The 15,921-nt window shown below is 49.7% G+C and overlaps 2 protein-coding genes across 5 annotated transcripts in view; both read right to left on the reverse strand.

Annotated features, from left to right (window-relative positions):
• The window catches only part of TRIM14 (tripartite motif containing 14), a 28,597-nt gene extending 22,525 nt beyond the window's left edge, over nt 1-6,072 (reverse strand). Inside the window, exons 1-2 of one of the 2 annotated variants that reach the window (XM_018052215.1) lie at nt 5,746-6,072; nt 2,343-2,438 (exon numbers count right to left, since the gene is read on the reverse strand). In XM_018052215.1, coding sequence (XP_017907704.1) covers nt 2,343-2,438; nt 5,746-5,961 — 312 coding nt within the window. In that variant the 5' untranslated portion in view covers nt 5,962-6,072. The remainder of the gene's footprint in view (nt 1-2,342; nt 2,439-5,745) is intronic. The other variant, XM_018052216.1, reaches the window with a different exon arrangement.
• CORO2A (coronin 2A) overlaps nt 10,764-15,921 on the reverse strand; it is a 68,652-nt gene continuing 63,494 nt past the window's right edge. For all 3 annotated transcript variants that reach the window (XM_018052220.1, XM_018052219.1, XM_018052218.1), the window contains 3 exons: nt 15,720-15,810; nt 14,723-14,997; nt 10,764-13,700 (listed from right to left, as the gene is read on the reverse strand). In XM_018052220.1, the coding sequence (XP_017907709.1) occupies nt 13,569-13,700; nt 14,723-14,997; nt 15,720-15,810 (498 nt within the window). In that variant the 3' untranslated portion in view covers nt 10,764-13,568. The remainder of the gene's footprint in view (nt 13,701-14,722; nt 14,998-15,719; nt 15,811-15,921) is intronic.

Below are 15,921 nucleotides of genomic sequence, written 5' to 3' on the forward strand. Positions count from 1 at the left end.
GTGTGTGTGTGTGTGTGTGTGTGTGTGTGTGTGTGTTAGTCGCCCAGTCGTGTCCGACTCTTTGTGACCCCATGGACTGTAGCCCACCAGGCTTCTTTGTCTATGGGATTCTCCAGGCAAGAATACGGAGTGGGTTGCCATTTCCTTCTCCAAAATGACATAGTTTAGTCAAAAAAGGGAGAAGGAGCAGACATGGGAAATCTTCCTTCCTACTGCTTTCAAACACATGGAAATGCAGAGCAAATTTTAAAGTTACATGACCAGATTTAAAAAAAAAAAAAAAAAAACCTATAATCAAACAAACAACAAAAAGGAAATCCCCAGGTTCCCCAAACAAAGAAGGAATTTGGTGTCAGAACGACGGTGAGTGACCTGGGTGGCATGGAGGGGAAGGGGCGTGAGAGAGCCACACCATGCAGGAGCCTGGGTCATCTAGGAGGGTGCTCTGGGCAGCTGGCATCATTCCAGTTGGGAGGGGGAACAGGGCCATCTGACCCGAATCGAACCAGATTCACAGAGGGCAGCTCCATCCATGAACTAGGCACCAGTAAAAGTCTATCCCACTGGCCTGGGGAAGGGGCAAGGAGTCTTGTCAGCTACCCAGGGTCATGCACTACTTTTCCAACTTCCCATAAATCTGGTAATTACTTCAAAATAAAGTTTTAAGTTGGGTGAGTGAGTGTGTTAGTCGTTCAGTTGTGTCCAACTCTTTGCGACCCAATGGATTGGGGCTCACCAGGCTCCTGCATCCACGGGATTTTCCAGGCAAGAAGACTGGAGTGGGTTGCCATTCCCTTCTCCAGGGGATCTTCCCGACCCAGGGATCAAATCCGGGTCCCCTACATCGCTGGCACTCTTTACTGTCTGAGCCACTAGGGAAAACTAAACTTGGGGAAACCTTCAAAGAAAACCATTCTTTAGATTAAGCTGAAACCTGCCCCCCCTTAAGACTTTCCACACGGATCCTAACTTTTTCCTCGGGAGCCTCCAGACTATGTCTGCTCAGAGATTTAGCCTCAGACAGTCAGCCTGTTCTTGGGGCTACACATCCCCAAGCACCTCCGCTATCCCTTTGGGTGTGCCAACTTTTAATTCCCATATTGTCTTAGTTGCCAGTTGCCTGAGCCCAGAGCCGTGCTCTTGAAGACGACATGATTATTAAGCCAGGGCCACAGGTGTAAGACATCTGTCCTCAGTAAACTGGGGCAGGCTGTCACTCAAAAGATAATGGACGCTGGACAAACAGGGGGCCAATTCTGTGACCTAGTCTGGGTACTAACTATTCTCACGGTCAGAGGCAGTCTCACTGCCTGACTTGAGGTAGCCAGTCCGGGTTCACAGAGCCCTCAGTGAGACAGGGCTTGGGAGGGCATCCCACCCCAGCCCTCACTTTGAGGAGGCAGCAGCAGTGGCTGAGAAGGGAAGGGACTAGCCAAGTTCACCTGCTGCTGCTGCTGGTGCTAAGTCGCTTCAGTCGTGTCCAACTCTGTGCGACCCCATAGACGGCAGCCCACCAGGCTCCCCCGTCCCTGGGATTCTCCAGGCAAGAACACTGGAGTGGGTTGCCATTTCCTTCTCCAATGCATGAAAGTGAAAGTGAAGTCGCTCAGTCGTGTCCGACCCTCAGCGACCCCATGGACTGCAGCCTTCCAGGCTCCTTCATCCATGGGATTTTCCAGGCAAGAGTACTGGAGTGGGGTGCCATTGCCTTCTCCAGCCAAGTTCACCTAAAAGGCTCCTAAAGAGCAATAATACCATTCTCACAGTTAAAACAGCAGCTAGGATCATGTCAGTCCCAACTTCCTACTTAAAACTCACAGAAGAATCCACTTAAGTAAACATTGTTATGATAGGATAAGCCTGAAGAACATGTCATGAAATATATTTAAACCTATTTGCTTTGTTTCAGCAGTGAAACTGAAAGTGTGATTTGCATGTTCCTTACCTTATATTTTCTTTGCTTAAGGCAACTCGGGGTGCAGGGGGTGGAGGACTAGTCTGTCTAAGAATATGGCCTTGGTGATGGAGGGAGAAAAGACCATTCCTCCACTGTGTCAGGTGTTTCGGGACAAGGCTAGGGCTCCGGGTGGAGGCAGATTCAGTGCAAAGCCAATGACAGAGAAGCCCCAGGCCACTCTCTAGCATGACCCCTTCATGGTCTTGCAACTAATTTTGTGCTCTTTTTCTTCAAAAGGGTCCCCTAAATTACAGAAACTCCAGGCCCCACCAAACCCCCCTTTGAGGTTGGTTTTCATTTTCCCTGGCTCCATATTGGGGAGAACCCTGTGTCGGCGCGGAGAAGTGGATATCTCGACTCGGATCAGGAAGAATCCCCCACTTGCCTTGAGCTTCTCAGCAGCATCTTCTATTTGGGTTATGTTGCCAACTTCCTGCTGCTTCTTGGTTGCCAAATGCTTTAAACATTCTTGGGTGAATTTCTGTATGTGAAAAAGTTAGGACAAAAATCTTAATGTTGTCACTTTTGAGATAACAAGTCACTCCAGGGGTCATCTCCTCTCACCCCTGTATATTTTTCAGTGGCGCTATCTGGAACTCAGAAGGTATGGCGACTTGCCCAAAGTCATGAGGCAAGTTGGAAGCTGAGCTGGGACTAGAGCCCCTCTGATCCTCAGAGGCCCACATCAGGTATTCTCCGAACCTTGAGGTGCTCCCTTCTTTCTAGAACAGTCCTACTTGTGACCTGCTTTTCCAGGCCCTCTAACAGGATTTTAGGGAAGCAGCTTGGGGTTAGTGGAAGAACATTCACTTCTAGAGTGAATCCTGAGTACTGTTAGTGCTGGGCCTATTCTAGGAGCTGCCTTCATGGAACCTCCCTCCAGGGTTGGTCTGTGGTCCTCTGGCCTGGATTGGTGTTCAGAGGACCTGCATGTGGAAGAGGTCCCCTCTCCCACCTACATGGCACCCAACTCCCTTCCATATCTCTGCTTTTTGCAAATGCCGTTTCTTCAAAGACCTGCTCTGTGGTCTCCCCTACAGCTGTGACCTTACCTCCACCTTACCTTCTTACGGCTCACATTACGTTCATCTGCTGGACCAACTATGAACTTTCTGAGGGCAGATCTGCTCCATTCTTGGCTCCTGCTCCCCCACAGAGACAAGAGGGTGTCCCTAAAGTGTTTGCTGAATTGAACAGAACTACCAGGGGCTGCCAGCTTCAGGTGGAGAGCTGGAGCAAGCTCTGTATGAGCCCAAGTCCCAGAGTCGGACAGGACCTGTTAGGTCTGAGTCCTAGCTCTCCTTCCATATGACCTAGGCAAGTGGCCTCATCTTTCTAAGCCTCGGTTTCCTCAGCTGCAAAAAAAAAAAAAAAAGGTGTGTGTTGGGGGGACAACCCCACAGAGTTGCTGTAAAGAATGAGGACACAAAATGCTTGGTGTAGTGCCTGGCACACAAAATGCTCAGTAGGTGTAGCTTATATGGGGGATTGGGAGTGAGCGGTGGGGGTGGGAACACAATAGTAACCCAAGGATAAGCCATAGCCTCACCTTCCACCTTCCAGGAGCACATCCTCCATCCCCCCCACCCACCCCCACCACTGCCTTGAATCTTCTGGTCAAGCTCCTGTCTGTCAGCCAAGGATAACGTGGCAGCCCTCCAGTCACAGGGTGCCTCTCCTGTCTAGGTGCTTGGTGAAGCTCCACTTACTCTTCATGGCCAATTTCAATGGCACCCCCTCACCCAGGAACTCTTCCTGGGCTTCCTGTCCCTGGTTCATATATCTTCTCTTTGGCTCCCACTGACTACTGCCTCAGGCTCCCCAATTACAATACTTATCATACTGTGTTGCCACTTGTTTGTTCTTCCCCTACTAGCCAAGGAATGCCTCCAGGTTGGGGAAGAATTGGTCTGTTCCTTGATCTTCCCTGGTGGTTCAGAAGTTAAAGCGTCTGCCTCCAATGCGGGAGACCCGGGTTCGATCCCTGGGTTGGGAAGATCCCCTGGAGAAGGAAATGGCAATCCACTCCAGCATTCTTGCCTGGAGAATCCCATGGACGGAGAAGCCTAGTAGGTTACAGTCCACGGGGTCGCAAAGAGTCGGACACGACTGAGCGACTTCACCTCACCTCACCCTGACTCATGGCACAGGTATAAGCTGAATGGATGTCTAATGAATGAATGGGTGTGTGGATACAAGAGGTAGGTGGACCTACCTCTTAGAAGATGTTATCTCTGAAAGTAGCCTTGTTAACTCTGAAAACAGCATTTTGAGGAACTACTGTTATTATTAACTATTTTATAGATAAGAAAAAGAAGATCTTGGAGGCAGAGGAAAGCCTTGAATCCTGGGCTCCACCTGCTAGATTAGCCCAAGGTGGCCCATTCTCACCTTGGAGCTTCAAAGTCACAATGGCTAAGTCAAGTGCAGGGAATGGCTGTAAGGCTGGATTAATCACAGGAGGCTTCCTGAAGGTAGAGTGGTAGAATCAAATCTGTCAGGGGAGCATCTGTCTAGCCCAAAGAGGGCTTTGCAGGGATTTGGCCAGTCACTGGACAAGTTGGCCACTAGGCTGGAACAGGAGTCCAGAGCCCCCTTTCACTATTAGGATTAAGCATGGATGAGAGCTCCAAAGTGAGACTGGGCCCGTGGGGAGGAGTCCTGGGTTCAAGGCCCAGCCTCTGCCTCCAGAAGCCTCTTTTTGTCGGCGAAGCGGTTGACCTCTCTCCCACTGGCTGTTAGGCGCCTGGAATGGAGCATAGGGAGGTCGAGGGGCGGGGTTGGGCAGACTGGCCCAACCCCAGGGCCATGGGGACCCACAGCGCCTCCCAGGAACTCCAGGAGGAAAAACCAGAGGAGTGTGTGTGTGTGTGTGTGTGTGTGTGTGTGTGTCCAGGAGGAAAAACCAGAGGAGTGTGTGTGTGTGTGTGTGTGTGTGTGTGTCCAGGAGGAAAAACCAGAGGAGTGTGTGTGTGTGTGTGTGTGTGTGTGTGTGTGTCCAGGAGGAAAAACCAGAGGAGTGTGTGTGTGTGTGTGTGTGTGTGTGTCCAGGAGGAAAAACCAGAGGAGTGTGTGTGTGTGTGTGTGTGTGTGTGTCCAGGAGGAAAAACCAGAGGAGTGTGTGTGTGTGTGTGTGTGTGTGTCCAGGAGGAAAAACCAGAGGAGTGTGTGTGTGTGTGTGTGTGTGTGTGTGTCCAGGAGGAAAAACCAGAGGAGTGTGTGTGTGTGTGTGTGTGTGTGTGTGTCCAGGAGGAAAAACCAGAGGAGTGTGTGTGTGTGTGTGTGTGTGTGTGTGTGTCCAGGAGGAAAAACCAGAGGAATGTGTGTGTGTGTGTGTGTGTGTGTGTGTGTCCAGGAGGAAAAACCAGAGGATGTGTGTGTGTGTGTGTGTGTGTGTGTGTGGAGGGGGGTGTGTGTGTGTGTGTGTGTGTGTGGCTTTCCTGAAACACAGTTGTTTTCTAAGCGGGAGGGATTTTTTCATCTTTGTTAACGGCAGCTTTTCTTTAGGTCCAAACGCCGTGGGGTGGACCCACCGTGGTGGATGAGGTCCAGGATACCCGGCCAACTGGGTGCCCAAGTTCTTACTCCCAAACCCACCTCTTCTGATGCTTAAATGATGGACTTGGCTCGCCGGTGCCCTTCCTCAGTCTCTTTCTGAACAACAGGTCGGCCTCCGAGATGGTCCCCGGGCCGCCTTGCCGGTCCTGGTCCCAACCGGGAACTGCCAGTGGGACCCGGCACGCCCCTCCCCGCCCGTTGCTGAGGGGCTCGCGCCCCAGCGTCCCCACCTGCACGCGCGCCGCCTCGTCCAGCGCCAAACCGATCGGGTGGCCGCGGTGCGAGCCCAGCACCGGGCAAAGCGCGCACACGCAGCGGCGGCAGCGGCGACAGAAGAGCTCAACCACGCGGTCGCTGTGCTCTGAGCAGGGCCAACCGCGCGCGCCTTCGGGCTCCGCGGGGCCAAACCCCCCAGGAGTCCCCTTGAGCACCGCCGAGCCCGCCATTCACCCTCCAAGTTTCTGGGCCGCGGCCGAGCAGCAGCGAGAGGCCCGTGGCGAATCGAAAGCTGGGCGCTGGGGCGGGGCGCGCCCAGTTCCGGCGGGGAAAGGCGGGTAGCAAGGCGCCGCACGCAGGCCGGCTGGAGGCGTGGGATGGTGGGGGCGGTGGCGGGTACGGCCGCAGCATCAGCACCGTGAGGACTGCGCAGTGCTGTCCAGCCCGGCTGCCCCGCAGTGAATGAATGCTCAGGCCTGGGCTCCCGGCTCAGTGTCTGGCCCAGAGGCAGCCACAGCAGAAACGAGGGTCACATCGAATGGGCTACCCGGAAGGAGGTGGGCTTCCCCGCTAAGTGACCCTTGTCTTGATCAGGAAAACTGCAGCCCTGTGGGTGGGACCAAAGTTGGCTGTGGCCTTCTGGGATGTTGCGCATTACCTACACTTTTCATTTGCCCATAATTCTCTCTTGCCCTTTCCCCAGTAGAATTAACCATTCCTGCAATTGTGAGAAACCGTTCTGGAAACTCCAATTGCCCCCACGCTAAAGTCTCAGCTTCTATGGAATGTCAGTTGGCATTATGGAAGTTCCTCAAAAAATTAAAAATAGGACTATGGTATGATCCAGCAATCCCACTTCCGGGTGTGTATCCAAAGAATATGAAGTCAGAATCTGAGGTATCTGCACTCCCACAGTCACAGCGGCACTATTTACAATAGCCAAAATATGGAAACAACCCAGGTGTCCATCAATGGATCACTGGAGAAAGAAGATGTGGTATATGTATGTATGCTGCTGCTAAGTCACTTCAGTCGTGTCCGACTCTGTGCGACCCCACAGACGGCAGCCCACCAGGCTCCTGTCCCTGGGATTCTCCAGGTAAGAACACTGGAGTGGGTTGCCATTTCCTTCTCCAATGCATGAAAGTAAAGTGAAAGTGAAGTCACTCAGTGGTGCGCGACTCTTAGCGACCCCATGGACTGCAGCCCACCAGGCTCCTTCATCCATGGGATTTTCCAGGCAAGAGTACTGGAGTGGGGTGCCATTGCCTTCTCCATATGTATGTATAGTGAAATGTTATTCAGACTTAGAAAGGGAAATCTTACCATTTTCTAAATAAATGAGCCTAGAAGACATTATGCTAAGTGAAATAAGCCAGATGGAGAAAGACAAATACTGTACCATATCTAAATATGTGGAATCTAAGGGAAAAAAAAGTCAAACCCATAGGAACAGAGAGTAGAAAAGTGGTTGCCAGGGGCTGACAGAAAAAGGTAGGGTGGGGGAAAAAGGTACAAACTTTAAGTTACAGAACCCATAAGTTCTGGGGACTTAATGTACAGCATGGTGACTGCCATTAATAACACTATATTGTATACTTGAAATGTGTTGAGATTGGCTCTCAAATGTTCTTCAGTTCAGTTCAGTTCAGTTGCTCAGTCGTGTCCGACTCTTTGCGATCCCATGAATTGTAGCATGCCAGGCCTCGTTGTCCATCACCAACTCCCAGAGTTCACTCAAACTCACGTCCATTGAGTCGGTGATGCCATCCAGCCATCTCATCCTCTGTCGTCCCCTTCTCCTCCTGCCCCCAATCCCTCCCAGCATCAGAGTCTTTTCCAATAAGTCAACTCTTCGCATGAGGTAGCCAAAGTATTGGAGTTTCAGCTTTAAGCATCAGTCCTTCCAAAGAACACCCAGGACTGATCTCCTTCAGAATGGACTGGTTGGATCTCTTTGCAGTCCAAGGGACTCTCCAGAGTCTTCTCCAACACTACACTTCAAAAGCATCAGTTCTTTGGCACTCAGCTTTCTTCACAGTCCAACCCTCACATCCATACATGACCACTGGAAAAACCATAGCATTGACTAGACAGACCTTTGTTGGCAAAGTAATGTCTCTGCTTTTTAATATGCTATCTAGGTTGGTCATAACTTTCCTTCCAAGGAGTAAGCGTCTTTTAATTTCATGGCTACAATCACCATCTATAGTGATTTTGGAGCCCCCCAAAATAAAGTCTGACACTCTTTCCCCATCTATTTGCCATGAAGTGATGGAACAAGATGCCATGATCTTAGTTTTCTAAATGTTGAGCTTTAAGCCAACTTTTTCACTCTCCTCTTTCACTTTCATCAAGAGGCTTTTGAGTTCCTCTTCACTTTCTGCCATAAGGGTGGTGTCATCTGCATATCTGAGGTTATTGATATTTCTCCCGGTAATCTTGATTCCAGCTTGTGTTTCTTCCAGCTCAGCGTTTCTCATGATGTACTCTGCAAATAAGTTAAATAAGCAGGGTGACAATATGCAGCCTTGATGTACTCCTTGTCCTATTTGGAACCAGTCTGTTGTTCTATGTCCAGTTCTAACTGTTGCTTTCTGACCTGCATATAGGTTTCTCAAGAGTCAGGTCAGGTGGTCTGGTATTCCCATCTCTTTCAGAATTTTCCAGTTTATTGTTCTTACCATGCACAAAAATGGTAATGTGAGGTGATGGGTGTGTTAATTAACTTGATAGTGATGACCATTTCACAGTATATTTATATATTAAGTCATTACCTTGTTCACCTCAAGAAATCACAAGCAACATAAATATATACAATTTTTGTCAATCACACCTCAATAAAGCTACAGGAAAAAAGTCTCAGCTCCTGCCTACAAGGTCCTTGCCTCTTTAAAATTTTTATTATTTATTTGGTTGTTCTGGGTCCTCGTTACTGCACATAGGCTTCTCTTGCTGTGGCTTCTCTTGCTGTGGAGCACAGGCTCTAGGGCACATGGGCTCAGCAGTTGTGGCACGTGGGTTTAGTTGCCCCATGGCATGTGAGAATCTTCCAGGAACAGGACTGAACCTATGCCAGGCAGATTCTTACCCTCTGGACCACTAGGGAAGTCCCTCTTGGCTCTTAATACCCATGAACTCTGCCCTGTCTATGCTACCCTTTTCTTGTTTCCAGACCAGGAAGTAGGTAGTTTTCTCTGTGTGGAACACTGTTTTCCTCAAATGCCCTTTGCCTTGTTTACTCCTATTTATCCTTCAGGTTTCTGCCTAAATATCGTTTCCTCCAGGAAGCCTTCCTTGCTTCCCCTCCAAGAGCAGCCTGCAATGTCCCCTACCTTGGCCTCCCTTTCCTTCCAACCACAACAGTGGACTCTTTGGAGGCCAGGAACCAAATCTGTCTTGCCTGTTTCCCAGGCTGGTTTCTGGCCCAAACAAGTAGGTATTGTTGTTGTTGTTGTTTAGTTGTTAAGTCGGGTCTGACTCTTTGCAAATCCCATGGACTATAGTCCACCAGCCTCCCCTGTCCAGGGGATTTCCCAAGCAAGAATGCTGGAGTGGATTGCCACTTCCTCCTCCAGGGGGATCTTCCTGACCCAGGGATTGAACCTACGTACTTCCCTGGTGGCTCAGATGGTAAAGTGTCTGCCTACAGTGTGGGAGACCTGAGTTCGATCCCTGGGTTGGGAAGATCCTCTGGAGAAGGAAATGGCAACCCACTCCAGTACTCTTGCCTGGAAAATTCTGTCGATGGAGGAGCCTGGTAGTCTACAATCCATGGGGTCAGAAAGAGTTGGACACAACTGAGCGACTAAACTTTCCAAACTTTCTCCTGCATTAGCAGACGGATTCTTTACCTCTGAGCCACCAGGGAAGTCCCACCTGTCCTCTAGTCTCCCATAATTCCTCATCTACCAGTCTCAATAACACAACATGGTTAACACACAAGGATTCTCTACATAACCTTGCACTTGGTTCCTGGAAGGCCAAGATCACATTTCTTCATTTCTGCACCTCTAAGTCCTTGTGCATGCAGATGGCTCTCAGCAAAAGTTGGTTGTTTGAAAGAATGAAAGGATTTATTTTGGCTGAATGAAATAGCTCAGTTTCTGAGGCTGTTGGCTTAGCTGATTCTAAACTCTGAGAAAGCAGTGACTGTCTTGCTTACCTGATATTATTCCTAGCACTTTGCCTGGAACCTGGCACTTGTGGGTAAGTACAAGGGCAGATGAGAATTCCAGGGAGAGCCCATTCAGTATAAGGAGAAGCACTTCAAGTTGCTAGAAGTGGGTGAACCTCACTGGTCGTCTTTCCCCTGGACTGTGGGGGGCAACTGGTACTACTCATCACATCTCCCTGAAACACACTTTTCTCTGACCTTCCAAGATCCCACATCCCCTGGATTTCCTTGCACCCATACTCACTCTTCTGATGTCATCTCATTCTCCTCGATCTCAAACTGTCCAAAGAGCTCTTAACCATCTCTGCAGGACACTCCCTAGGCCCTGCACCTCTCCATCCAACTGCTTTCCTGGCTTTTCGAAACAGATCTCTCCTGCATCTGTCCCTACAAAATATCCTCCTCTCCCAAGCTCCCTCCAAAAGTTCACTGTATGCCATCTTGCTTTCACAAAAGACCTACATTAGTATTTGTTTTCACTGACAGAAAACTGAAGCGGATTTTCGGTTTTATTAAAAAAAAAAAAAAGGTAAAAAAGCAATAAAGAGAAATTCAGCATTTGTTTTGTGGAGTTATTATAGAGGCATCAGGCACCTCCTAGCACCCCAGGCAGTTAGAGTGGCACTGTCAAACTCCTTCTGCAGGAATGACACTCAGCATTCTTAACATTAAGCTGTCTTAGCTTTGAACAGTGTCTGTGAGCATCTTGCTTCACCTTGACTTATTTTGCATTAAGATAATTGCTTCTTCACTTTTTAGCCACTTTGGCTTATGAAAGGTTTCATGAGCACCTTCTACTTTCAGATAGCGCGGGAAACTTGTATTTGTGAAACAAATCAAGGAAAACTCCATGTATTAAAATGTCTAGGCAGATGTTTATTATTTTGTTACCTTCTTTTCATTGCACAATTCCACATCTATTTATTTTTACTTTTAGTTATTTTTTTTAATAAAGATACAAGGAATTTCAGAAACAATATTAAAACAATCAAAGGATTTCAGGCACGGTTTTGTATTAAAAGTATAGCTCGATTTCTGACTTCCTGCTTCCCTCTATGATACAATCTCAAATGACTGTAGATACACCCCAGAGCTCATCTCCCAGTGCTGTCTTCACTCTCAGAAAGTTCCTGAGTCAATAGTCAGGGGGTTCTTAGGGTATGGAGTAAGGAGATGAGTACATAGTCTGCTTGTCCTGAGCCTGAGGCCCTGCAAATGCTGGGCAAGTCCTACTTCATCAGCCAAGAACAAAAACAATTTTTAAAAAATGGCTTAAAAAAATATCTGATAAAAATTACCTATCCCTCTCCCTTGCTGTGAAATAATTTAAATAATTTATTGTAAATGTAAAAAAAAAAGGAAAAGAAGTTTGTTCATGGATGCCTTCGTATTGTTTTTAAGCATGAGGTACGGGTCCCTTAGGGGTGGGGAGAGCTTGAGCAGGAAGGCTCCGTGTGGAAGAGGCATGTGGGCAGCTCCCCAGATAGGACCTCACCTTCCTGCCTTTCAGCTTGTGCCTTTGGGCTTGATGATTCTTCATTCTCTTCAGGCTAGGTATTCCCTTTGAACTTGGGGATAACAGAGCCTAGCTCACCTGTTTAGAGTAGGACGGGTCAGTGAGTGGGGCTGAGAGGGCTTTGTAAACTGTGAAGAGCTGGTCACAGATGAGGTGGGGGGAGATAACCCCATTCAGTGGAGCTCTGCTTCCCCAACAATGCCTGAGATTCGGCCTTTGGCAAGCTTGGCAGGACCCAGCAACTTAGTAAACACGACAGGGAATGTGGGCATCTGGTGTGTGTGTGGGCAAATGAGGCGACTCAGCCATGGCAAGGGGAGGGGGCCATCAGGAGCACAGAGCCTTCATCGTGCTGTAGTCAGGGGTCCCAGAGACCCCCAGGATGATGTTTCCTACTATATAGGAGCTTTCAGCCTGGACTTAGAAGATGGGGTTGGAGTCCCAGATCCTGTCTGGCGCTCACTATCCTCATCTTCACTGAAAATAGGTACAGATGAACCAGTCCACTGGTTCTCTGTCCTGACTGTATTGCAGAATCATCTGGGAACTTAAAAAACATATACCAGGCCAGGCCCTACTTTGGAGATTCTGCATCAATGGTCTGGGGTTGGGCCTATACATCTGTGGTTCCTGAAGTCTCCCAAAGGAATTCAAAGGTACAGCCTGGGTTGAAACATACCAGGCCTGAGTGGCCTCTGAAGTTCCCATCTTAGTTCCAGGATCACCCTGTGCTTTGGGCAAAACTCATGGCTGGCACAGCCTTGGTAAGGAGGGGCACATTTAACTTCCAGCATTCCCTGCCTCTAGCTGGGCTGTTGTACTGACCACTGTGAGAGAGAGCACCTTAGAGAAAGGGCTTAGAATATACAATAGAGAGACACAGAAAAACTGTCAGTCTGGAAGGGAAGTCAGGGTCATCTGGTCCCATTTCCTTGCCCACTACAATCATCCTTCTCCAGAAGCCCTACTGGGTGGGTGCCCATGGGGCTCTGCTGCCACACTTCCAGAGCTGGGGCTCCCCACCTCCTGGGGACCTCTCCTGTTACCTTGGGCTGAAATCTACCTGCGTCATCCTGGAGGAGGCAGGCTCTATGACCTCGGGGCTTTGGTGGTGGCAGTCAGTGGTCGCGGGCACCACTCTGCTGTCTGCATCCCCACCTAAGGGACAGTGTTTACACATATTTGGCTGATTCTGGCTGAAGGGAGAGAGGATGGCCTTCTGTCTGTGTTCCATCATTAGGCGGAAACTTGACTTACTTCTTGGAAGTTAAACTTCCTCTGCCCTTTTGTCAATGTCTTTTGAGTTCCTGCAGCAAACCCAGATCATCACCCTGCAAAGTAGCTTTCCTCAGGTCAAGGCCAGTGTTTTTTCATCTCAGGTGGCAGATCCTCTAAAGGACAGCACATTCCAGGGGCCTCCTTGCTCAGATGGAGAAAGTGAGACCAGAGAGTGAATGACCTCCAAGAGGTCACAGAGCAAGTCAGGGACACAGATGAGGCCAGAACCAACGTATTCCTGCCCTGTGGGCTGAGAACCGCACACGTGCTGCCTCACAAACAGAAGATAGACCCAGGAGACCAGGAGCTCAGTCCAGCCCAGCCATGGACTCTCTGGAGACCTTGATTACTTGCCCTTCTCTCTGGGCCTCAGTTTCCCCACCTATGAAATAAAGAAGCTGGACCATGCCACTTCTTCGCAAACTTCTAATTTTTAGTAGGAGAATTATGTATTCCATAGAAGCCAATATTACAAAACAAAACAGCCCTCCTGGCTTAATCTTCCCCACCCTGCCTTGCTATGAACCACAGCTTGAAAATCAGAGGCAGCTTCACTTCCTAGGTCCTTCCAGCTCTAACTTTGTACAGCATTGTTTTCCCCTTGAGAAATTATTGTGGACCCTTCAAAACAAGTAAACCGAAGGCAAGATATCATCTAAAAAGAGTCAGTTCAGACACCATTGTTTTAAGAAGGCAAATGGAAAATCGGCAGCAGGTCCCACTGGAATCTTTCAGCGACCAAGAGTTTCATTTCTGGTAAAAAATATAGAAACAGTAGCTATTCTTGGAGGACCTGTGGTTTGGTTCTGGACCTCCTCATGGAGCCGACTGGTGTCCCTGAGGGCGAGGAGGACAGAGGACTCTGCTCAGAGCCTCGGTGAGCTCATACGCAAGTTTCTGATCTCCAGTTCCAACTGTTTGGCCTGGACCTCGCGCTGGGTCACCAGCTCCCGGAGCCTTCGGATCTCATCTTGTTGCCGATAGAACATCTGCAGCAGCTGGGAGAGCACAGAGCAGAGCGGAGGGTCACTGGGCTGTCCTGGGATGCAAGGGGGCAGGACACCAGCAGAAAGCATTGACATTGCCCTTTGTCACTCAGAAAGGGGGGTGATGATATTAACATGGATGAGAATTGAGGGGGCAGCCATGGTAGATTTTTTTTTAACAAAAATCTTGTTTTCTTCACCCAATAAATGAAATTCAAAAAAGAACTGACATTTCAGATATTTCTTGTCTCCTTAGATTTCCCCATGGGTAGAGAAAAGGATACTTGACCCTGAAGTCCTGGAGACTGGAGTTTTCACCACCACTAAACTGTGTGACCTTGGACAGGTTACTTACCCCTTCTGAATTTCAGTTTCTTCCCCTAGAAACTGGGGATCAGAAAACTAACCTCAGCATTATTACAATTGCTGCCAGTATACATGATGGCACTAGATGTTAGGTATTTCCCTTAAGGATCTCCGTTATTCCGCTGAATGCTATAACACCCCATGAGGGCGGGAAGTAGTATTAATGCTCCCAGGTCACCACTGTGGAAACTGAGGCTGGGGGAGATTCAGCCCCTGAGTCCCAGAATTAGTGCTCAGGAGAGCCAGACTCAGAATCCCTCCATGAGACACCAGCCCTTGTATCTGTTAGCTGCTACTTACTCCCCGGGCTGTTGAGAAAATACAATCAGATGATATGAGTGCCTATCTAACTGGGACCTGGCACACAGTAGGCACTTAACCAAAGTTGACTCTGAAAGCACAGAAAATCCTAGAGAGTCAGAACTGGAAGGGAGTTTAATACCCAAGTCAGACCCTTGTCTTTTTACAGATGGTTCCTCACCATCTGTAAGTAAACCCACCATATCTTGGCATGTGGATGGCACTCATGACCTGCTTGTTAAGTGAACCAGCAAGGTGAGTTAAGTGGCCAGGCCAGGCCACATCGCAGGTCATTTTTCTCACCCTTTCTCCCTCGCCACCCCAGCTGCTCCCCTCCCCTGGTGGACCCAGCCCTGCCACATTCGCACCTCGTTCTCTGTCTTTGGTGGGGGGCATTCGAAGATGTCAAAGCCATCTGAGAGCCAGGTTTTCTTCTCCTCCTGTCTGTATTCTGCCGACCACCTGGGCGCCTTCTCCTCTAGCAGGGAGAAGGGCCTCCGGCCATCCTCTGCAACCAGCCTTTCTGTCTGGTTGAAGAGATGAGGCGAGGTGGGGGCCGTGGGCACGGAGAGGGTTCTCTCTGAGGGCAGAGGCTGTGGGCTCAAAGGCTCGGCACCAGGCCTAAGGGACATCAGGACGGGCTCTGGGAGGGAAGCAGAGGGCTGTGAGAGGCTGGAGAGCTCCTGAACAGACGGGCCCGAGGGGCGCTGACACACACGGAGCTACACACAGACATGCCACACATGCGGCCCCATGCAGACAGGCACAAGCCCACAGGCTAGAGCAGAGTGCAAATGCACACTCATGTGATTAAGCGAGGCTTGAGTTGCAGGGGCTGCCCCAGAACACCATGAGCTCCTCCCGCCTGTGCTGCACTCTGCTTTCTACTAGTTCATGAATTCTCCCAACACCCGCCTCCCACTGTGCAGGCCCTTGTGTTGACAGACCCAGGAGGGAGGGTCAGGGCAGGGGCCACTGCCTACAGGGTCTCTGGGGTCAAAAAGTAATTGCAGAAGTGGTGGGAGGATGGGCAGGGGATCCAGCTAAGACTGTCCAGTCACTCTGCACAGCCCAGAGTTTAAAAACATTTTTCATGGAGCAAAATTCCTTGAACTGGGGGGAATTTCCTGAGCCACTTGGCGCAAGCCCGAATCCACGTGTATACATCCTAATGGCTGGAGTCTCACCCACTGGACCCCCAGGAAAGGCCCCTGGCTGCTTTTAACCAACTGTCAACCACCAATCCTCTGGGGTCATGGGTTACGGGAAGACACAAATATCAGCCAGACCCTCTCAGTCACTTGGGGCCACTGGACACTCCAGTGTCCCTCACATTCACCTGAGCCTTTTCTCTGCCTTCCTCACCTTTATTCATCCCACTGAGCCACTCCTGGGCTGTCAGAGAGGGCTGGGCACTGGCCGTGGGCGGGTAGATGTCCTCTTGGTAGGATTCTGACTGCGGAAGCAATCAGGACAGTGAGAATGGGGATGGTTGGGGGAACCTCTTAGAGAGCCTGGGGTGCAGACTCTCCCCCAACCCCTGTGAGTGGAGGAAACTGAGGCCCAG

The sequence above is a fragment of the Capra hircus genome, chromosome 8 (assembly GCF_001704415.2).
Source record: "Capra hircus breed San Clemente chromosome 8, ASM170441v1, whole genome shotgun sequence".
Classification (NCBI taxonomy): domain Eukaryota; kingdom Metazoa; phylum Chordata; class Mammalia; order Artiodactyla; family Bovidae; genus Capra; species Capra hircus.